General features: G+C 35.9%; 1 protein-coding gene across 1 annotated transcript; it reads right to left on the minus strand.

The window, feature by feature from the left end:
* Positions 1–21,746: 21,746 nt before the first annotated feature.
* Positions 21,747–22,670, minus strand: LOC109445583 (olfactory receptor 2D3). Its single transcript, XM_019728052.2, has one exon. The coding sequence runs from the start codon at positions 22,668–22,670 to the stop codon at positions 21,747–21,749; it is 924 nt and encodes a 307-aa protein (XP_019583611.2).
* Positions 22,671–24,290: the final 1,620 nt, after the last annotated feature.

Genomic DNA, 24,290 nt, shown 5'->3' on the forward strand with positions numbered 1-24,290 from the left:
TCCACCTTCTAGGAGGGCTCATGGCTTGATTCCAAAATTCATTTCTCCACAAAGTCAGAAGATTTTTGCTAAGAGTCAAATATTCATGATAAAAGCACCATAATGCAGAATATATCTTTTAATATAAAAACGAAGGAATGTAACTTTGTTTGTGAAATACTCTTTTAAAGCTTCTCTTTATGAGGTGACTTATAAGGCATGAGTGAGTTTCTATGTAAAATATACTCTGAATTAAATGGATCTAGGGGCTTTTGACAACTTGGGGCATGTCCTCTGTCTTTGGGAGTCCAAAAGGACCAAGGTAGGAGTGAAAGAAAAGAGAGTGTCAAGTGGGAGGCCTAAGCAAGGCCCATAAATCCGGGCAGGGGACCTTAAGTTTTGCACAAATTTTAGACTAAGTAACCTTGTTAAAAGAACATGTAGGCAGCCTAGTTTAATGCTCCAACTCGTGGTAGTTTGCATATATTTGCTTCATGTTCTCACCTCCCTTTCCAAACATCAGCCATTATGGAAACTCTCCTTCCTGGACACTCCAGCAGGTCTTTTCTGTTTGTTTGTCTTTGTTTTATATTTGTTTTTGACATGGGTATTTTTTTATACTGCCTAAAATCCAAATGTTACTGAAATGAATAAAATACAAAGTTAAGGCAGCTCATCATCTAGGCCCATGGGAAACAGCTATGCTTATTTCTGGGCAATAAACAAAACAGAAACAAAATGGTTTTCCATTGTCTCAGGCTATCTTGAAACATCCCTATGATTGCCAAGGGTTCATATGCTTGATATGTGTGGTTGTGTGAGTCTGTGGATGTATATTTGTGCTGAAAAAGGAGGAGCCAACATATAAATTCATTTTCTAATAGCTTCAATATGCTGTACTACCATAGTTTGTTTATAAGTATGGAAGCATTTAAACAAAACTTGAGTTGTTTTGAAGCCTTGAAATAGGACAGTTCATTAAGTGGCACTATTTTTTAGAATATTGCATATTTTTTTTGCAAATTGCCCTACACTTCCTTTTTTTTTATTAAAAAATAAAACAGCACTGTTTCATCTTTAACACTAAAAGAAGTTATTTTTTAAAAAAATAAGTAGGCAAAAACCAACCGAAAATCTCCTGTTGAATAGAGATTTTTTTTTTTGCTTAGTATTTTTCAGGTGATTGTATCTTATAATTCCAATTCTTAGTTCAGAAAATGTCTACATATATTAATTTAGCAATAACTGATATTTAACTTTTAAATAAGTGCTTAAAAAAGCTTTTTAGTCTCCCTGCAATTTATTATGGTATAGGATATATGTTGAGGCTTTAATTTCATTGTGTTTTCAAATAGCTTATTTTTCTATTAGCATTTTTAATAATCCTTCCATATTATTTATTTGTTATTCTTTGTATAATTGCTTGACTATATATATGATCTTCTTATACATATAGCAATAGGGAGTATTTCTGGGCTAGTTCTCTAGTTCCAGTCATTAAGAATTTCTTCCCCTATTTTTCCTCACCAGCTTTTCCTTAAGTTTTATCATATATTTATTTTTTCTGATGAACTTTTGAATCATCTGCTAAATGTCAAAAACATTCCATTGCTATATTTATTGTGATTATGTTTAACTCATGAATTGATTTGGGGATTTTGACTTTTGTTTTCCTTTATGTCATTTTAATTAAAAAATATACTGGTAAGTGGAAAATTTATTGAGGTAAGGAATTTTCACTTTTTGTGTGTTGATTTTGTAGCTGGCAAACTTACTGTATTTGTTTATGGTTTCTAATAGCTTTCTGGTGGAGTGTTTATGGTTTTCTGATTTTTATCTTGGGTCAAATTTCTAGAAGCGGAATTACTGAGATTCAGGCAAAAAAACAACAACAACAAAACCCTCAAATTCTTTTTACAAAGAGACAAATTGCTTATCAGTAATTTGAAAACATTTTGCATTCTGACTTGCAATTTTCTGGGAATGCCTGCCTCACTAAACTCTTTCTAGTGCTGCCTAATCTCATGAAATCACTTTGCTAATCTGTTAACATATTAATGCAATGTAACAGATGTTTTCATTTAAATTGCTTATTTTGTTTGAGCCCAATGATTTTCTGTAGCTCTTTATAGACAAGGTCACAAAAAATTTGATAGGTATATATGTGGCAACATTCACTTTCAGTTATGATTTAGTTATGTGATAGGATTTATTGGCTAGAAAAGTGTTACAATATTTATGTAGTTACATATATCCATTTTTTTCTTAGTACTTTTCAGGTGATTATATCTTATAATTCCAATTCTTAGTTCAGAAAATGTCTACATATATTAATTTAGCAATAACTGATATTTAACTTTTAAATAAGTGCTTAAAAAAGCTTTTTAGTCTCCCTGCAATTTATTATGGTATAGGATATATGTTGTGGCTTTAATTTCATTGTGTTTTCAAATAGCTTATTTTTCTATTAGCATTTTTAATAATCCTTCTATATTATTTATTTGTTATTCTTTGTATAATTGCTTGACTATATATATGATCTTCTTATACATATAGCAATAAGGAGTATTTCTGGGCTAGTTCTCTAGTTCCAGTCATCTATTAAGAATTTCTTCCCCTATTTTTCCTCACCAGCTTTTCCTTAAGTTTTATCATATATTTATTTTTTCTGATGAACTTTTGAATCATCTTCTAAATGTCCAAAAAATCCCATTGGTGTATGTATTGCGATTGTGTTCAAATCATAAACTGATTTGGGAATTTTCAATTTTTGTAATACTCAGTCTTACCTTCCAGGAACATAGTGTCCTAGTACAACACTACCATAGCACTCTTCATTATTCTCTGAAAATACTATTTCACACCTTCAGTCTCAGTTTATATCCTTGCATCATACATCCTTGAGAAAAGAGAAGGAGTCATAATAGGGCTTCCTCATCTTCCACCACCAAATTAACTAGCATGTCTGCACATAGCTCTTTGTCTTTTAAAAGGACCCATCAGGGGCCAAACCCTCCACTAGTACTCTAAATACCTAGTTCTTTTATTGCTCAAAGAAACAGTCTTGAAATTACCTGCTTCTCCTGTGTGTTATTTCTCTCTCTCTGCTGGAACATTTGATATAGTTCACAGACATGCTCTACTATTTCCCATCTTAAAGAACCCTCCCTGAACCACATTTCCTCTCCAGGTACACTGCCTTTCTCAGAGAAAATCACCTTGAAAGATATGCCTGTACCCATAGCTTCCACATCCTTTCCTACCATTCATGACTCGTGTCGCTGTAGTAAGGCTCCTCCTTGCCCCACCACCCACCTGCGCTGCAGTTCTCCTTGTCAATGTCAGTAATATTCATGTTGCAAATGCTGTATCACTTCTCTGTCTTCATCCTACTCAAACATTCTGCCACATTCAAAACAACTGACCACTCTATCCTTCCTGAAATACCTGCTTCTTCTTACTTCCAGGCCCCCACACACACTAGATTTTCCAATTTCCCCACTGGACTCAGGCTTTACTTAGTCCACTTCTCCTCTTCATCATGATATTTAAATATTGAAGTGCCTCATGGCTCCATTGCAAATTTCCCTTTATTCTGACTCAAACCTTTCTGCCTTAGTAAATTCATCATTTCATGAGTTTGAATTCTATTTACATTCATTTGACTCCCAGTGACGTGACCTCTTCTAAAGCCCAAAATCACTTAGCTAACTGCTGATGTGACCCTTTTTGCCTGGATATCTTCAGCTTTTCCCTTTTAATCCAAAACTGAATACTTGATCCATCCCCTAAAGTCTGTTCTTCCCACAGTTTTTCTTGTTATAAAAGGCAGCATTATCACTTTTAGTCTTGGTTAAACTAAAAATTGATATATAATCCTTGTTTCCTCTCTTTGCCTTACTACTACTCCCAAACAAGATCTTATAAACTCTGCCTCTACAATGTAGCCCAAATCTTTTCACTTCTCTCTTTTAATTGCAGGTTTACAAAACAATGTGATAGTTAGACATTTACATCCCTCCCAAACTGACAACCCCTCTCCCTCAATCTACTACCCCTCTGACACTGTATGTGGTACACTAAATACATTATAATAGCTGTTACAATTCCCTATGCTATAAACCACATCCTGTGACCACGTACATATATCAAATTATAGTTGACATTCAATATTATTCTGCTCCATCTTCAGGTGCACAGCGCAGTGCTCAGGCATCTATACAGTCCATGAAGTGGTCTCCCTAATAAGACAAGTATCCACCTGACACCCTACAAAATCTTTACAACATTTTGATTATATTCCTCAAACTGTTTAACGTATCCCCATGGCAATATTGTGGCTACATATTTGCACTTTGTAGTCCTCTCACCTTGTCCTCCATCTCCACCCTGCTCCCATCTGTAACCATCAGTTTTTTCTCTATATCTCTGAGTCTATTTCTGTGTCGTTTGCTCATTTATTCCGTTCTTTAGATTCCACATATAAGTGAGAGCATATGGTATTTGTCTTTCTCAGTCTGACTTATTTCATTTAGCATAATACTTTCTAGGTCCATCCATATCAATGCAAATGGTAAGATTTCATTCTTTTTCATGACCGAGTAATACTCCATTGTATAAATGTACCACAGTTTCTTAATCCAGTCATCTACCGATGGGCATTTCAGTTGTTTCCATATCTTGGCTATTGCGAAGAGCACTGCAATAAGCATAGGGGTGCATATATTTCTTCAAATTAGCATTTTGGACTTCTCTGGATAGATACCTAAGAGTGGAATAGATGGGTCATAAGGTAATTTCATTATCAATTTTTTGAGATATCTCCATGCTGCTTTCCACAGTAGCTGCACCAACCTACAATCCCACCAACCGTGCATGAAGGTTCCCTTTTCTCCATATCGTCGCCAGCACTTGTTTGTTGATTTATTGATGATAGCCATTCTCACTGGATTGAGGTGGTATCTCCTTGTGGTTTTTATATGTATTTCTCTAATGATTAGTGAGGTTGAACACTTTTTCATATGTCTGTTGGCCATATGTCTGTTCGCCTCTTTAGAGAAATGTCTCTTCATGTCCTCTGCTCAGTTTTTATTTGTGTTGTCTGTTTTTTTGATGTTGAGTTGAATGAATTTTTAAATACATTTTGGATATTAACCCCTTATCAGATGTGTCATTGACAAATATCTTCTCCCATTCAATAGGATGCCTTTTTGTTTTATTGAAGGTTTCCTTTGCTGTGAAAAAACTTTTTGGTTTGATGTAATCCCATATGTTTATTTTTTCTTTTACTTCCCTTGCCTGAGGGGATATATTAGTAAAAATATTACTAAGGGTAATGTCTGCTACTTTACTTCCTGTCTTTTCTTCTAGGAATATTATAGTTGCAGATCTTACATTTAAGTCTTGAATCCATTTTGAACTTATTCTTACACATGGCATAAGGAGGTGGTCCAGCTTCATTTTTTTGCATGTGTCTGTTCCCCTTAAGATCAGGAACAAGACAGAGTTGCCCACTTTCACCACGTTTATTCAACATAGTTCTGCAAGTTCTAGCCACAGCAATGAGACAAGAAAAATAAATAAAAGCCATCCACATTGGAAAGGAGGAAGTATAATTGTCATTATCTGCAGATGACATGATACTATATATAGAGAGAACCCCAAAAACTCCACCAAAAAGTATTAGAACTGATAAATGAATTTAGTAAAGTAGCAGGATACAAAATTATTCAGAAATCAGTTGCATTTGTATACATCAATAACAAACTATCGGAAGGAGAAATTAAGAAAACAATCCCATTTACAATTGCTTCAAAAACTATAAAATACTTAGGAATAAATTTAACTAAAGAAGTAAAAGACTTGTACTCAGAAAATTAGAAAACACTGAAGAGGGAATTCAAAGAAGATACAAATAAATGGAAATACATACCATGCTCATGGATGGGAAGAATTAATATAGTTAAAATGTCCATACTACCTAAGTTACTATATAGATTCAATGCAATTCCTATAAAACTACATAGGACATTTTTCACAGAATTATTAAGTTGGTGCAAAAGTTATTTGGTTTAAAATAATTGCAAAACTGCAATTACTTTTGTACCAACCTAATAGAACATATAATCCTAAAATTTATATGGAACCATAAAAGACCCCGAATAGCAATGGCAATCTTGAGAAATTAGAATAAAGTGGGAGATATCATGCTGCCTGATGTCAAATCATATTACAATGCTATAGTAATCAACACAGCATGGTACTGGCATAGAAACAGACACATGGAGCAATGGAACAGCATAGAGAGCCCAGAAATAAATCCATACCCATATGGTCATTTAATCTATGACAATGGAAGCAAGAATTTACATTGGGGTAAAGACACTCTACTTCCCACTATCTTGATTACTACTACTGAGCAAAACTGCTAAATCTACCTACTAGATTGTATTTTCAGTACAAATTTCTATGCTAGGATTGAGATGGACACTAGAGTACATAGTCAGTCATGACTTTGGAACCAAACTGCCTGAGTTTCATTCCCAGTTCTACCACTTACTAACTGTGAGATATTGGTGAATCACTTTAACAAGTTTTCATCTGTAAAATGGGATTAAATGTAGTACCTATCTCATAGAGTTGCTGTGAGGTTAAGTGAGTTTATATATGTAAAGTACTTAGAAAAGTGCCTGGAACATAGTAAGCCCTCAGTAAGTATTTTCTATCACAATCATCAGTTTTGCTGGAACTTCTGAGTGGCACAATTCAGGTTAGTCATTGTGACTTAGATGTCATATTGAGACATAATGTGTCACAGGTTAATTTTCCAGCAGCACACACTGGGTGGAATTCAAAGTGTGTGTGTGATGATTATTAGGAATTAATGGCTGTAAAAAAAGAGGGCGGAAACAGGACTGGGCAGACAGAAGATTAGAAATTACAATGCAGGCTCCACAAAGCTCGCATGAGAATTGGCTGTCAGGCTGAATCTGCAGGGATTTTATATAGTATCATCACCTGACGTGGTCATGGGATCCTGGCTGACCCAGACACATGAAACTTCATGGGAGATGCTCTCTGCCGCTAAGACAGACCCCAAGAGTTGGAAGCTGTATGTTGACCTCATTCCCAGCAGTTGGATAGCAAGTGCTTTCTTAAAGGAGGAACTGGGCAGTGCACCTTTGTGTCTGTCACATTGTTTGATAGACTCACCTAGAGTTTGGTAATTTTCGAGGAGAATGTACCATTATTTGCCCTTGCTACTTACTGTTAATTAAAGGTGTAGACTCCTGAAGTTACATGCTAGTTTGTGGTCCTGTGTCTTCTAGACCTGCAAATGATTTCTCAATCGTAAGAATATAAAACGTTAATCACAAGGGTTACAATGAATTGTCCTCTGGGATCTCAACCAATTTTGTATTTAACCTGATGATCTTATCTGTAACATTTAAAAATGAATATCCTGGTGAAATATATACATCCCTTTTCCTCACATGCTTTTTGAATCAGCTTTACCATCTTGTAAAGTTAATAAATATATTTTTTCTATATTGTATGCATTATATTTTTAGCTTTTGAAATATTTCCTTTGACATGTGCAAATGAATAAGAAACAAGACAAAGGTTTGTGACTAATCTATCTGGAAAAGAAAATGTTTATATATTTTATAAAATAGTAAATGTGAATTTTAATATCATTGCCTATGATGACCAAAAGGCATAATAAAAGTGCTTAGAAATTAAAAACTACATTCCGTAAGACATACAATATCTTTACATTTCACATGTCTCAAAAATTTTAAAACAATTTTATAAGAGTATTTTTAACATTGCTAAGTAGACAGGATTTAACTGTCAGTATTTCTAGTGTCCAACTGTGTGTGTGTGTGTCCTTATGTAACATTCCGTCTTAAATTGCACCTCCTTCTTTACTTGCATAAATAATGCCACTCACTTACCGAAACTCTTTTTTAAATTTAGATGCTAATTGGGAAGACGTGAAATTTAAAGTTTCAGGCAATATTTCAGACATTTTTGAATCAGAATTTAAAGAGCCTATATCTTACAGCTTAATAAAATGCAAAATGAAAATATAATTGGGTATGTAGAATGGTTTAGTCACTGGAAAAGTTTGGCAGTTTCTTATCATCTTAAACACATAGGTACCATACAACTAAGCAAGTTCATTTAGAGGTATTTACCCAAGTGAGTAGACAATTTATGTTAATTCAAAAAATCTATACATGAATGGTTGTAGTGACTTTTAAAAATAATCAACAAAAACTGGAAACAGTGCAAACATCCTTCCACTGATAAATGGATAACCAAACTATGATACATACATATAATTGGATACTACTCAGCAATAAATGAGAATAGACTACTAAATGGACACTAAAATATGAATGAATCTCAAAAATATTATTCTGTCAAAAAAGCTAGATCAAAATGTTTGATACCATTTATACGACACTCTGGAAAAGGCCAAAATAAAAGTGTCAGTAAACAGACTAGACAGTTTTCAGGGGCTTGCATAAAGGCAGGAGATGATTACAAAAGGTCACCAGAGAACTTTGCGGATTGATGAAACTTCTGTATCTTAATTTTAGTGGTGGTTACATGATGAGATACATTCATCAAAATTTACAGAACTATAATCTGAAAAAGGTGAATTTTATTGTACACATATTTAAAAAATATAGCAAATGATAATTTTAAATAAATGAACATGAGGCTTTTAATCTTCTGCTTCTACAGCCTTCAGTACCCAGAGAAAAATGCCATTTTCATATCATTATTTTTGTCCAAGAAGTTTAGTTTTACGCTTTAAAATACAAATATGTTTATTCTTTTTCAATTAAACTTGCCAACTCATTCACTGAACCAATTTCTCTGTTTACCATTCCTCTGTGTATTATATATATTCCCTAGGCGTCACTTCTTGCAGACATTTTTTACTGGGGATCATTAGCAATAAACTGTTTTAGTTTATGTTTTTAATTTGTCTTCACTCTTTAATGATGGATACCTGTGATTAGAATTCTAGGTGTGCAGTTAGTTATATTCCCTTAGCACTTTGAAGATTTTATTCCATTGTCCTAGTACCATTGAAAACTCCACTATCACCTAACTGTCGTTATTAGTGGGTAATCCATATTTTATCTCTAGGAGGATTTAAAAGATTTTTCTTTAACATTCATTTTCTAATAGCTTCAATATGCTGTACTACCATAGTTTGTTTATAAGTATGGAAGCATTTAAACAAAACTTGAGTTGTTTTGAAGCCTTGAAATAGGACAGTTCATTAAGTGGCACTATTTTTTAGAATATTGCATATTTTTTTTGCAAATTGCCCTACACTTCCTTTTTTTTTATTAAAAAATAAAACAGCACTGTTTCATCTTTAACACTAAAAGAAGTTATTTTTTAAAAAAATAAGTAGGCAAAAACCAACCGAAAATCTCCTGTTGAATAGAGATTTTTTTTTTTTTTGCTTATTTAATATACAGTTATTCCCCCCCCCACCACCAACTACATTATATGGTGGCAGTATAGATCAGTAACAGAGAACCTGGGGTCAGTTGTCAGAGTACCAAGGTTTAAATGTAATACACTCCCACTTACACAATAGTCTGTGCCCTTATTCATGGTTTTGCTTTCCACAGTTTCAGTTACCTTGGGCCAACCGTGGTCTGAAAATATTAAGTGGAAAATTCCAGAAATAATTCATAAGATTTTTTTAAAATTAAAGTTTATTGGGGGAGACAATGGTTAGTAAAGTTACACAGGTTTCAGGTGTAGAATTCTGTAATAATCATCTCTATATAACATTGTGTGTTCACCACCTAGAGTCAGTTCCCCTTCCATTACCATATATTTATAATCCCGTTTGCTCTCATCTACCACCTCCCTCCCACCTTACTTTCTGACAACCACTAAACTATTTTCTGTGTATATGAGTTTTTGTTTTTTTATTTGTTTGTCTTGTTCCTTTGTTGTTTTCAGTTTTATATACCACATATCAGTGAAATCATATGGCTCTTCACTTTTTCTGTCTGACTTATTTTATTTTTTATTTTTTTTATTAAATTTATTGGGGTGACAATTGTTAGTAAAATTACATAGATTTCAGGTGTACAATTCTGTATTACATCATCTATAAATCCCATTGTGTGTTCATCACCCAGAGTCAGTTCTCCTTCCATCACCATATATTTGATCCCCCTTACCCTCATCTCCCACCCTCCACCCCCCACCCCCCTTACCCTCTGGTAACCACTAAACTATTGTCTGTGTCTATGAGTTTCTGTTTCTCATTTGTTTGTCTTGTTCTTTTGTTGTTTTTGGTTTATATACCACATATCAGTGAAATCACATGGTTCTCTGCTTTTTCTGTCTGACTTGTTTCGCTCAGCATTACACTCTCAAGATCCTTTCATGTTGTCACAAATGTTCCTATATCATCTTTTCTTACCGCCGAATAGTATTCCATTGTGTATATATACCACAACTTCTTTATCCATTCATCTATCAGTGCCTCCGATAAGGGGCTAATCTCCAGAATATACAAGCAACTCATGCAACTCAACAACAAAAAACAAACAACCCAATTGAAAAATGGGCAGAGGACTTGAAGAGACATTTCTCCAAAGAGGACATACAAATGGCAAATAGACATGAAAAAATGCTCAACATCACTAATCATCAGAGAAATGCAAATCAAAACCACAATGAGATATCACCTCACCCCAGTCAAAATGGCTATCATCAATAAGACAAATAGTAACAAATGTTGGAGAGGCTGTGCAGAAAAAAGAACCCTCATACACTGTTGGTGGGAATGCAGACTGGTGCAGCTGTTATGGAAGGCAGTGTGGAGGTTCCTCAAAAAATTATGAATAGAATTGCCATATGACCCAGCAATCCCTCTCCTGGGTATCTACCCACAAAATCTGAAAACATTTAGAGATAAAGACACGTGTGCTCCAATGTTCATTGCAGCTTTGTTTATGGTGGCCGAGACATGGAAACAACCAAAATGTCTGACTTATTTTAAATTGTGTACTGTTCTGAGTAGTGTGATGAAATCTCACGTCATCCTTCCTAGGATGTAATTCAACCCTTTGTCCATGCTGTAAATGCTGTCCGCCCTTTAGTTACGTAGTAGTCGTCATCTTGGTTATCAGATTGGCTGTCATCTCGTGATGCTTGTGTTCAAGTAGCCCTTGTTTTACTTAATAATGGCCCTGAAGCACAAGAGTAGTGATCTTGGCCATTCAGATAGGCCAAAGAGTAGCCGTAAAGTGATTTTTTTTAAAGTGAAACGGTGAAAGTTCTGGACTTAATAAGGCATTTTATCCTCTCATATCATGATCATACGAAGGATGAATAAAGTACAATAAGAGATTTTGAGAGAGACCACATTCACATAACTATTATTATAGTCTATTGTTATAATTGGTCTATTTTATTGTATGTATATGAAAAAACATAATATAGGGTTCGATACTATCCATGGTTTCGGACATCCACTGGGGGTCTTGATACATATCCCCCAAGGATAAGGTGGGACTACTGTATCACTTTGAACATGTTACTTAACCTCTCTGTACTTAAGTCTGCGCATCTATAAACTGTAAGTTGGCAATAATAGTAAGACCTACATCTTAGTTGTTGTGAGGATTAAATAAGTTAGTAAATATAAATGTAAGGCATTTAGGAAAGCACCTGGCATATCATGAGTACTTAACAAAACTTTACTCCTACGTGAATAAATAACTTTGAAAATACTTTTATATTATGACATAATATTACTTCATATGGATGCTTTGTAATAGAATTGGCTATTTCATCACCATATACATTTAATGATGCTGTTGTTATCGTTGGTGTTAGTGGGGTGTGTGAGTGTGCATGTGTGCATAAAAACAGCAATGTTGGTATCTTAACTGTGTGATTGATTTTCCCCTTAAAATAAATTCTTATGCGTGAAATTGCTAAAACCAAGGTCAAAAATCTATTTAATATTCTTGATATAAAGACACTGATTTTTTTAAAATGTTAAATTTTCTGCATTTTTACCAGGAACATGTAAGAGTACTTAGTCCACCAGACATTTTGCCATCTTAAGATTAACATATAAATAGTCATTGCTAATTTATTAAGTATAACATTTAAAGCTATTGTTTTAATTTGCGTAATTAATTTATATTTTTCTTATTGGGTTGTTGAAATTCTTTAAAGATTAGGGATGCTGGTATTTTGATTGTTATATTTGTGATAATAACTTTTTGCCCAATTTATTTCATTTTTTTAATATCTCTATGATAAGGATTTTTAAATAGAGATGTATTTGTCTAGTGAAATCTATCCATCTTTTCTGTTTTGTTTTCTTTCAGTGATTTTATTGTTAAAATGGAATTTTCCACTCTCTTTCAGTAACAATTTATGTATTTTATTTTTTCTTAATCATTTTACAATTTGCATTTAACTTTATTTTAAAAAATTATTAAAATATAGCTAACACACAATTTTATATTAGTTTCAGGTGTACATCATACTTACTCAACAGTACCCACCTGACATTATACAGAGTTATTACCACATTATTGATTATATTCCCTATGCTAAAGAAGTGATCACCAAGATAAGTCCAGCAACCTTCTGACACTGTACCATGCTATCACAATATTATTGACTATATTTCCTATGCTGTATATTATATCCCCAAGATTTATTTGTTTTATACCTGGAACTTTGAACCTTTTAGTATTCTTTATCTTTTACCCCTTTTTAAAATTTTTCAATTAGAGTTGACAGTGAATATTATTTTATATTAGTTTCACATGTACAGCATAGCGTTTAGATATTTATATGATTTAGGAAGTGATCCCCCTGACTAGTACCCACCTGGCACTATACATAGTTATTACCATACATGTGTTATTGATTATATTCCCTATACTTTACATCGCAGTGACTATTTTGTACTATCAATTTGTATTTCTTAATCCTTTCACCTTTTTCACCCTGCCCCCAACCCCTCCCAACTAACACCCTGACAAATCTAGTAGCCATCTGACACCGTACATAGTTATTATAGTATTATTGATTCTATTCCTTATGCTATTCCCTACATTCCCATGACTGCTTTGTAACAACCAATTTGTACTTCTTAATCCCTTTCCCTTTTTAACCCACTCAGCACAATACCCTCAAGGTCCATCTATGTTGCACATGAAAAGATTTCATTCTTTTTCCCAGCTGAGTAATAGTCCATTGTGTATATATACACACTACACACACACACACACACACACACACACACACACACATATCACCTCTTCTTTATCCATTCATCCATTCAGGCATACCCAGGTTGCCTTCATATCCTGGCTATTGTAAATAATGCTGCAATGAACATACAGATGGGCACATCCCTGCAAAGCAGCATTTTGGTTTTCTTCGGATAAATACCCAAAAGTGGAATTAATAGGTCCTTCTTTGTCTGTTGTAATAGTCTTTGTTTTAAAGTCTATTTTGTCTCCTATAAATATTGCTACCCCAGCTTTTTGTTCATTTGTTTCCATTTTCATGAAATATCTTTGTCCATCCCTTACTTTCAGTCTGTGTGTATCTTTCCATCTGAAGTGAGTCTCTTGTAGACAGCATATGTAAGGGCCTTGTTTTCTTATCCATTCAGTCCCACCCTGTCTTTCGATTAGAGCATTTAATCCATTTATATTGAAAGTTTCTTGATATGCATGTACTTATTGCCATTTTATTATTCATACTTTTGAATTTTTTTTTCATCTTAAAGAAATCCCTCTAAGGTTCCTTATAATACTGGTTTGGTACTTACAAACTTCTTTAGCTTTTTTCTTATCTGGGGAAGCTCTTTATCTGTCCTTCAATTCTAAATGATAACTTTGCTGGGTAGAATAATCTTGGTTGTAGGTACATGCTTTTCATCACTTTGAATATTTCCTGCCAATCCCTTCTGGCCTTCAAAGTTTCTGTTGACAAATTAGCTGACAGTCTTATGGGAGCTGTCTTGTAGGTAACTCTTAATATTATAACTGCTTTTCTCTTGCTGCTTTTAGGATTCTCTTTGTCCTTAACTTTTGGCTTTTTAATTATGCTATGTTTTGGTGTTGGCCTCTTTGGGTTCATCTTATTTAGGACTCTCTGTGCGTCCTGGGTTTGCATATCTATTTTCTTTGCCAGGTTCGGGAAGTTTTCCATCATTATTTCTTCAAATAAGTTTTCAATTCCTTGCTCTCTCTCTTCTCCTTCTGGCACCCCTATAATGCAAGTGTTGCTACTCTTGATATTGTCCCAGAGTCCCCTTAAACTCTCCTCATATTTTTGGATTTTTTCTTTTGCTGTTCTAATTGAGTGTTTTCTGCGACCTTATCTTCTAAATTGATGATTTGAGCCTCTGCTTCATCTAATCCACTGTTGATTCCCTGTAATGTATTCTTCATTTGCATTATTGTATTCTTTATTTCTGACTGGTTCTTAGTTAAGTTTTCTATCTCCATTTTTATGTATCCCATCTCTTTGTTGAAGTTCTCCCTGAGATCACTGAGCATCCTTATAACCAGTGTTTGGAACTCTGCATCTGGTAAATTACTTGTCTCCATTTTGTTTAGTTCTTTTTCTAGAGCTTTGTTCTGTTCTCTTATTTGGGATAAATAAGCTCATTGGTTGTGAGGACTGGCTGTGACTACAGTGGTGGAGGGGCTCCAGTGTGGTGCAGGAGCTGACCCTATAGAGTAGGATCTATCAGCAGGGCTCTGGTACCTATCCATCCCGCCCCATGGGTTTGTTGTCCTTGGAAGCAGCTGGGTGATGCTCCAGCTTGTTCCAAAGCTGACCACTGGGGGGCGCCAGCCCCAGAGCCCCCCTTGGAGGGGACCTGCTGCAGGTCAAGTTCAGCCGCAGCCTGTGCCTCCCCCCGGGGTCATCTGACAGGAGCTACAAACCAATCTGCAGATGACCACTGCCTGTGCCATACTTGAAATGTCTCAATAGGCCAAGTCACGAACCAAGGCCCGCTGCTACTAGTGCTGGGCCAGCCAGAGGTAGGTACAGAATATGCTCAAGCCAGATGCTGCTTGTGTGGGTTCTGCAAATCTTTGAGAGATGCTAGGAAAGTCTGCAGCATGAGCCAAGGCAGACAAAAGCCACTGAAAGTGGCTTGGGTATGCTAGAAACTTGGGCAGGGCATGGTCTCGAATCAGGACTTGGCAAATGAATGGTGTCAGCCAGCTTGATGGAGACTCAGATATGGCAGCCACCTGTGTCTGCACGCAGGGAAGGGGAAGGACCCAACAAAGAAACAATGGCCTCTGCCCACTTCTCCATCCAGGAGAAAGCTGCCCCTCTAGCCCCGTCCGAAGCCAGACAACTCACTTCCCCACCATATGTCCTTGCCACCTCTCCAGCTGCTGCCCCAGTGCTGGAGCTCAAAGCGAGTGATTCCATTGGTGAGTAAGTCCAAGCATGGTCCTTTTAAGAGGAGCGCCTGGGACTCCAATCCCCACCATCTTACTCAGTCACTATTTCTGCTGTTTGAAATAACCAGAAATTATGGGAACTTCTTTCCCAGCACTGGAACCCTGGGCTGGGGAGGTGCTGGGACCCCTCGCTCCTCTGAGGGAAACGTCCACAGCCAAGATATCTCTCCTGATTTTTAATGGTCACACGTGGTATGGGACCTGCCGGTTCAGAATCTCTGCCCCTCCTACCAGCCTGGAGGTTGCTCCTTTTGCATGTCCTCAGCAAGATTTTAGGTGATTCTCAATGGTGGTTGTTTTGTAGTTTAGTTATAATTTTGATGTGGTTGTCAGAGAACGTGAGTGTGGGGACAGAGCCAGGAATGCAGTTTCCAGGCTCTTGCCCTCCGGTGGAAAGGTGCTCATTCAGGTAGTAAATGGCCATCAACTGTGATTGGATGGCCATCAGCTGTGGCTAGTTGGCCGTCAGCTATAACCAGTGAGCCATTGGCCATTAACATAACTGCCATGGCTACACTAGCAGAAAATGGGGGCTAGCAAGAAGATGGTAGCTGAGCTAATAAGTGCGGATTGCAGTTAGCAAGTGGGATTGGTTGGTTGATAGAGAAGCAGATGGCAGGTTGCAGATCATTTGGCTCCTGCTTCCTATGACTCCAACCCAGCTGCCAGCGAGACTATAGTGGTATGACTCCTCTATCTATGGCTCCATTGGTGTTCCTTTTTGGCCTCACCATATCCTGCATGCGTTCTTATGCAGGGAGCAGGACTAGAGACCCTGCATGACACCTGGCATGACAGTGAGCAAAGCATTTACTTACTGCACCATCTTGACCAGAATTCTGAATTTAACTTTTATAGTAAATTTCTAATTTATTGTGATATGGTAAGGTTTTAAGTTTGTTTTTGAAGTTGTCACTTTCCTAGTAATATTTAAAAATAATTCTTCCCTTTTCCGTTAATTTCTTCTATTTATTTTATCATATATTATGTTCTCATAAATATAGTATTAAGCTACATGTCTTGGCTATCTATTTAGTTCTAGCTTCTTTCTCTTCTCTATGTATTCTGAAGGTATTTGATTCTATCATCTATGTCTTACAAGCTTACTGGTAATTTGATCATGAATATATTCAGCTTATAAATTCACTTGAAATTTGGGTATTTTTTGCAGTACTCAGTCAGCCCTGCCTTCCAGAACACAATACACTACCACATTTCCTGAACCCAGTTTCAGGGTTTTTTCTTAAAATGACTATTTCACACCGTCTGTCTCGGCTGACGACCTTTCCCCATGCTTTACTTGGGATAGAAAGTAAAATTTGGGGTAAGAAGAGGAAGAGAAGTAAGGAAAGGCAGTCCTATATCTTCCCCTCTTCAAAGCTTTCACCCACGTGTATGTCCCGGCACATTCATGCCCTGTGTTTCCCCTTTTCAACCGTCTATCAAAGGCTGACCCCTCCACCAGTACTTGGGATCCCAGTCTCACTCACATACCAAAGATTTTGCTCCTACAGAAGTCCTTTAATCTGAAACCATTTTCTTTCTTTCTTCTGGATCATTATCATAAGGATATAAATGTGCTCTGATTATTCCATCATTAAAAAAACAACAACATTTTTTACGACTCCACATCTTTTTCAGTTACCCATTTTTTTCCAGCTTCTCTTCAGAGAAAAAAAAAATCTCAAAAGGGGTATCTCCCACTTTCTCCTCTGATGATTTTCTGTTCACATTTTAACCTACTCTGAATCAAGCTTTGATCTCTCTCCATTGATCTCTTTTTTGTCAAATTCATCATTGATGTTCCAAATAAAGGGGTCATTTCTGTATCCTTTTCCTTTATCCTTTTGGCAATATTAACACAGTTGACACTTCCTGTCTCTTGAAACTTCTCTTGGCTTCCAGACTCTACACACTCCTGATTTTCCTTCTTAGCTTTCTTTACCTTATTTGATCCCTCTCTCTTTCTGAATTTGGAGTTCCCCGTGGCACTAATATGGACCTCACTTTCTTCTCACTCAATAACCTCTTCCTGATTAATTTTATCTACTTGCATAGGTTAAACCATGACCTAGATGCTTCTAACTCCCAAAGATCTGACTACTTCCATAAACCCTAAGACTCATATCTAATTGCCTACTTGTCACATCTAATAGGAATTTCAAACTTAATCCGAAACATAACACTTGATTCATTCTCCTACTAATCTGTTCTTCCCTCATTCTTTTCCTTCTAAATCAATAGCATTCCCATCCACACAACTGATCGAACTAAAAACTTAAATATAAAGATGGCTTTCTCTTTTCTTCTACTGCCCCAACAAATAATTCCTGTTGGCATAATCTATGCAATACAAATATGTGCACTTCTCTTGGTCTCACCTACAGGTATCTTAGCCCAAGTCACCATAATCTGTTGCTTGTGCTCTACAATAACTTCTTAAGAGTCTTCATCTTTTCACTCTTCCCCACTATAATCTGTTTTTTTCCCAGTATACAGACTGACCTTCATAAGTGTAAATCAGATTATTATCACTTTGCAGCAAGAATGCACGTGATCTTACCGCTGTCTACCTTTTAGCCCATATTTGAAACTTTGTGGCCTTACACTCACTCTAATCTAACTCCATTGACCTTCTTGCTGTCCATTGTACAGTCCAAAATTGTTCCTGCTTTATGGCCAGTTAATAGCTGTTCTCCTAGCCTGTAATGTTCTTCTGTTAAACATGCTTGGCTTACTACTTCTTATCATTCAGATTGCATCTTAAAATCTTAACGTCTCAAGGAGGTTACCAATTTAAGAGGTATGTACCCAAACTAAAAGTCATTATTACACACTGTTTTATTTTCTCCACTCCACTTATTATGTGAAACTTATTTATTTATACCATAGGTTACTTGCTTACTCTCTGCCTCCACCTTCCAAAATTAAAACGCCATGAGAGCTTGGACTGTGCTATGTGTGTGTCAGGGCTTCTTTTCCATAAGATCTAGGTATACATATACCACTCTCTCTACAATAACAATGTAAAAAGATATATGTGTATGAATGCATGTGTATAACTTCACTGAAGAAGTAAAAGAATAGGCCGTGTTCCTAGATAAAAATATTTAATATGTTAAATTTTTGCTGCATAATCTATAAATTTAAAGTGATAACTATCAAAATTCTAATGGCATGCTAAAAAGTAGATTTTGATGAGCTTAGAGGTAGAAAGCATATGAATTATCAAGAAAATTGTGAAATAGAAGAAAAATAAGAGTTATGTCCTACCAACTAAAGCTACAGTAATTGAAATACAACAAAACAAGTGCAGTAATTGACAAATATGCCAATATGCATATTGAAATTATATATATATGTGTGTGTGTGTATATATATATATATATATATATATATATATATATAGTGATGCTATTTGAAATTATTGGGAAAAGAATGACTAATTATGATAGTAGAAAAAAATGGCTAAACATTTAGGGGGAAAAGTACCATACTAACTCACATACATAAATTCTCCTAAAATAAATTCCAGATATTTTAAATATCTAATGGTTAAAAGCAAAGTCCTATGTCAAGCTGCCCACTCCAGGTTCATGTCCCTCTTGTTTCCCAGCATTTATGTGGGGCCGTATGATTTAGTTTCTGTAAATGGAATGTGAGCAGATGTGATGTGTACTCCTTCTAAGCCATAAAACCTACCAGTGAACAATCCTTTTATCTTCATCTTTCTGGATGTTGACATGCAGGATGACCTTGAAAGCTCCAAATAACAGAGCTTCTGTCAGCTTGGGTCTATATGCCTGCCCCTCTATCCTTCAACTAGAATTTATGTAAGTGAAAAATTAACTTCTACCTGTTAAACCACTGAGAGTTGGGATTTATCTGTTAGAGTAGAAGTCGGTAAACATGTCCCTGGGGCCATGCTTTTTACAAATAAAGTTTTATTGGGACACATTCATTTTTGTATTGTCTATGAGTGTTTTTCCACTACAATGACAGAGTTGAGTAGCTGTGATGGGGACAGTATGGCCTACAACACCTAAATTATTTATTATCTGACCCTTTAGAGAAAAAGTTGCTGATCTCTATGTTAAGCAACAAGGATTACCTTACATAAAGGAAAACTACAACTAGAACTAGAAGATAACATAGGAGAATATTTATTATGTTAGGGGTGAGGAAACCCTCTCTTAATAAAAAGAAAAATCTATGTATTCATCCCCTCTTATTCTCTGCTTGCCTCTTACTTCCACCGGTACGTACATTTACCTGGTTAGCGCTTTCATCCTTCAGTTTTCAACTTATAAATCAACTCCTTAGGAATGCATTATTTATATATCACACTGATGTAGTGCAGAACTGTACACTTGAAACCTATGTAATTTTACCAAGCATTGCCACTCCAATAAATTTTAATTAAAAAAAGAAAAAAATGCATTCTGTATGCTTTCTAAAAGTCTGTAACTGTTATTTCACTAATCCGCTGTAATCATCTTTGCAAAGGTCAGTAATGACTGAATTGACAAATTCAGTAGCCTTTATTAATATGTAAAACTCTGAGACATTTGAGAAATCATTCCTGGAAGTCTTCTCCTTTCAACACTTCTGACACACCTGTATTCAGCGTCTCCTGTTTCTCTGATTCTTGCTGCTCCAGGCTTGATTGGCTGCTCTTCATCCATCTTGAAATGCTGGTAACTCCAAGGTTGTGTCTTGGATTCTTTCCCATTGTCTTCAACATCACCTCTCATCAAGGATTGTGTTTCCGAATTATCTTGGAATGTTTTTTCACAAAACATATGTATTGCCTCGATCTTTGTCACTCTTACGATCTACAGTAGGACCAGGAACTTGCATTTTAATAGAACTCCTTCAAGATTGCAATGCATGCACTTGGTTTTCTGGCTAAAACTTTTGGCATACATCCTTAGTTGTGTCAAATTTCAGTTGCATTTATTTGCAGTAAACTTCTAAATCTATTTCGCCAGCTCATATCGCTCTCCTAAACTCTAGCTTTATTCACTTATTCAAAATGATATTTCTTGAGCAACAGCCATGGCTGGGTACTTTACTACAAGTAATAATATAAAGATCAACAAAACAGTCACAGTCTTTACTGCCATGGAATTCACAGTCAACTGAAGGAGTTGGACATTATAAAATAATTGCACCATTTGTTTATATAAAAGCCACTCCATTGCCTAAAAAGCAATATACAATTTTTAATGTGCTTAAGAATCACCTGGAACTTGTTACAAATATAGATTCCTGAGGTCAACTGCCCTACTCCATCCTTTACTAAAAAATATTTTCAAAAAAGCAACTCAGGAATCATTTCAAGTCATGATATGCAAAACTGTGGTCTACATCATAAATGCTTTACCAAAGGCATAACTTGCCCCATCCCTCCTTTTCTTAACTTTATCCTCATTTTCCATCACTGTCCCATAAATTCCTAATCTTCACCATTCTCAGAATTACATGCTGGGCAAATTCTTTAAAAATGAATTTAAGACATTTCTCAATCTAGACTCTTTGTTTTACTTTTAAGCCTGATATTTCACTATTCTCCCAGTGTTTTATATACTCAGAAAAATTTGTACCATTTGTTATTCCTTAAATGTGCTTTCTTTTAAATTTCAGATTGTTAAATTTAGAATTTAATGCCATGTTAGAAATATAATGTCATGAAGACTTTACTTTTTATTTCTATATCTCCAGTTTCTAGAAATGTACCTGGGACATATAATAAGCATTCAAAATATGTTTGATGAGCACATGCAAAAATTAAGGAAATTATTCCCTTTGCCAGCAATGCATTACCATATTTGTGACAGTTTTATTTATTTACTTTGTTTGTTTTTGATATGTAGCTGTATATCTAGTTGTTTTAATTTCCTTATTAGCTTATATAGGCTCAGAGATTAGTGACTGTTCCTTTACCTGCCTTTTATTTCCTTCCTTCTTTCTTTCCTTCCTTTCTCTCTCCCTCCCTTCCTTCCTCCCCTTCCTTCTTTTATCCCCTTTCCTTCCATTTCTATATTTCTTTCCTGTGTCTATCAAAAGTGCCTTGGTTTGAATAGGTAATTTGCCGAATTTATCTGAGGAGAGATATTGGAAAATAGGAGAAGAAAGAAAAAAATGGAGGAATGGTATGAAAAGGGGAAAAGTTCACAAGAAAATCACTTCTCTCCACATTCCTAAAATTGTCATCATAATCATAGATTCCTACTTTCAAGAAGACTATTTTGCAGTCACTCTCCTGAAAGCCACTTTGACATCCTTGTTCCTCAGACTATAAATGATGGGGTTCAGCATGGGCGTCACTGCTGAGTAGAACACCGAGATCATTTTATCCCTTTCATTCATTATCTTGGAGTTTGGCCTCATGTAGGCAAATATTCCTGAGCCATAGAAGAGGACAACAACAATGAGATGAGAGCCACAGGTGGAGAAAGTCTTGAGCCTCCCCTCCCCAGACTGTATCTGAATCACAGTAGAGACAATATTCCAGTAGGAGACCAGGATGAGGGAGACAGGAGCCAAGAGGATGACCACACCCATTACAAAGATGGCCATTTCTGTGCTGTAGGTGTCTGCTGAAGCCAGCTTCAGGAGTGCAGGAGGCTCACAAAAAAAGTGGTTAATGATATTGTTCCCTCGATAGGGCAGATGCAGCGTGAATGTGGTGTCGACAAGAGACACAAATGCTCCACTAGCCCAGGACCCTATGGCCAGCTGGACACATACCCAATGTGTCATGATAGTGGAATAGCGCAGGGGCTTGCAGACAGCCACGTAGCGGTCATAGGACATCACTGCCAGCAGTGCACACTCTGTACAGCCAACCAGAAGTAAAACAACTATCTGTGTTGAACATCCAGCAAAGGAAATTGTTTTCCTCTTTACCAGGAAGTGAACTAGCACCTGGGGGACTGTGGTAGTAGAAAAACAGAGATCAGCAAAGGACAAATTTCTAAGGAAAAAGTACATTGGTGTGTGGAGCCTGGAGTCTCTGTGAATGAGCACAATGATAAGCAGGTTTCCCAGCACAGTCAGTAGGTAGATGATCAGAAAAAGGAAGAAGAGCAGGACTTGTGTCTGTGGATCCTGTGAAAGGCCCAGGAAGACAAATACAGTCACATAGGTTTGGTTTTCTTTTCCCATGAATATTTATAACTTTATAGGTCAGCACCAAGAAAAGAAATATATATTGGTCAGTTATAAAAAACAATCTGAGTAACTTAGATATTTTATTAATCAGTATCCAAAACTGGGTTATTGATTTTCATCTCTTAACAGCTTCTCTATGTCAGAAGACAGAGTTCTCTTTTTGCTTAGTAGTTCTGACAATTAAGAGACGTTTCTGATTTTCTCTCTTCTTGAATCGTTTAGTAGCACCAGATGTGCAGAAATCATCCTTAATATGTTCCGTGACCAAATCTGGTCTGGACTATGTAATCCTGAGAAAACTATAGTGCTGCTCAGAGTGCATCCTTCCTTATAGGTTTAAGAAGCAAACAGTTTAATGTTGGTTTGAACCAGTTAGATTTTTATGCTACAGACTGCCTGATAACATTTATGAAAGCTGATTTGTTTCATCATATTTACAAAATAATCCTAAAGAAACATTCTGATCAAGGAACAGGAATTTAAAGGAAGATGTAGTAGTCTGTGACCCTGGTTCTTAAACAAATTCTCCTGTCATTTGTTTTCAATGTGAAGAGACTGCTGAGGAACATCAATAAACATAGCTGCTTCATTGGTCGTTGCATTCAGTAGCATCCCTTAAATATGCCCTTATCTGTCTTTCACACTTATCTCTCTTTGTGCAGGCACTTGGACAATAATAATAATGCTAATTATCATGTACTGGGTACTCTCCTGGTGCCAGTCATTATTAATGGTTTCTTTATATTACGTTTTTATTTTAAATCCTCTTTGAGTCCATATGAGGTAGCTATTATTTTCCTCAGTGTACAGGTGATGAAACAAAGACGCAGAAAATTTCAAACTGATTCCTCTAAGCCTTCTTCACTTGTTCTCTGTCCTGCAATTCTTTTTCTTTCCTACTCAAAAACTGGATATAGAGGAGGTTAAACTTTCACCTGATTATATCTGCCTATCCCCCACATGCGCTTCCTGAAGACCAGCTCACAGACCTTCTCTATTTTAAGGGTTTTAGAGCTAATCCACTATGGCAGAGCTCTCTGCAGGCACAAAAATAACAGGCATATTTTAACAGATATTTTTAAAACCTTTTGGGGAGGCTTGCCCAAACAACAATAAAAAGAATTAAAGACACAAATAATGAGAGCGTGATAAATACTATTTGAAGATAATTTGATTGTAAATCTTTAAAAAAAACTTAAGAGCCAGTTCAAGCCCATAACTGGTAAGAAATGTGAGCTGTTACAAGATGACGTTAACTGATCATTCTTGATATATATATGTGTGTGTGTGTGTATGTGTGTATGTGTGTATGTATATATACATATGTGTATATATATATATATATATATATATGTGTGTGTGTGTGTATATATATATATATATATATATATATCGTGAGTGCTAAAAAAATAAAAACATATGCAAGTGTTCATTTTGGTCAATGTTGCTCAAACAGTAGTTCACCGTAATCAGAAGTGTCTGGACGCTGATGGTAACCACTTTGAGCACCTCTTGTAATTGCAGAAGTCAAATGTGACTTGTATTTGTCTTTTGTTATCAACATATATTGAGTATTACAATTTTAGTAGTTCTTTCTTAAAATGAGTATACATT

The sequence above is a fragment of the Rhinolophus sinicus genome, linkage group LG06 (assembly GCF_036562045.2).
Source record: "Rhinolophus sinicus isolate RSC01 linkage group LG06, ASM3656204v1, whole genome shotgun sequence".
Lineage (NCBI taxonomy): Eukaryota > Metazoa > Chordata > Mammalia > Chiroptera > Rhinolophidae > Rhinolophus > Rhinolophus sinicus.

What these genes read in the sequence shown, in the direction of transcription:
- LOC109445583 (XM_019728052.2), bottom strand. Translation starts at nt 22,670, where the DNA reads ATGGGAAAAGAAAACCAAACCTATGTGACTGTATTTGTCTTCCTGGGC.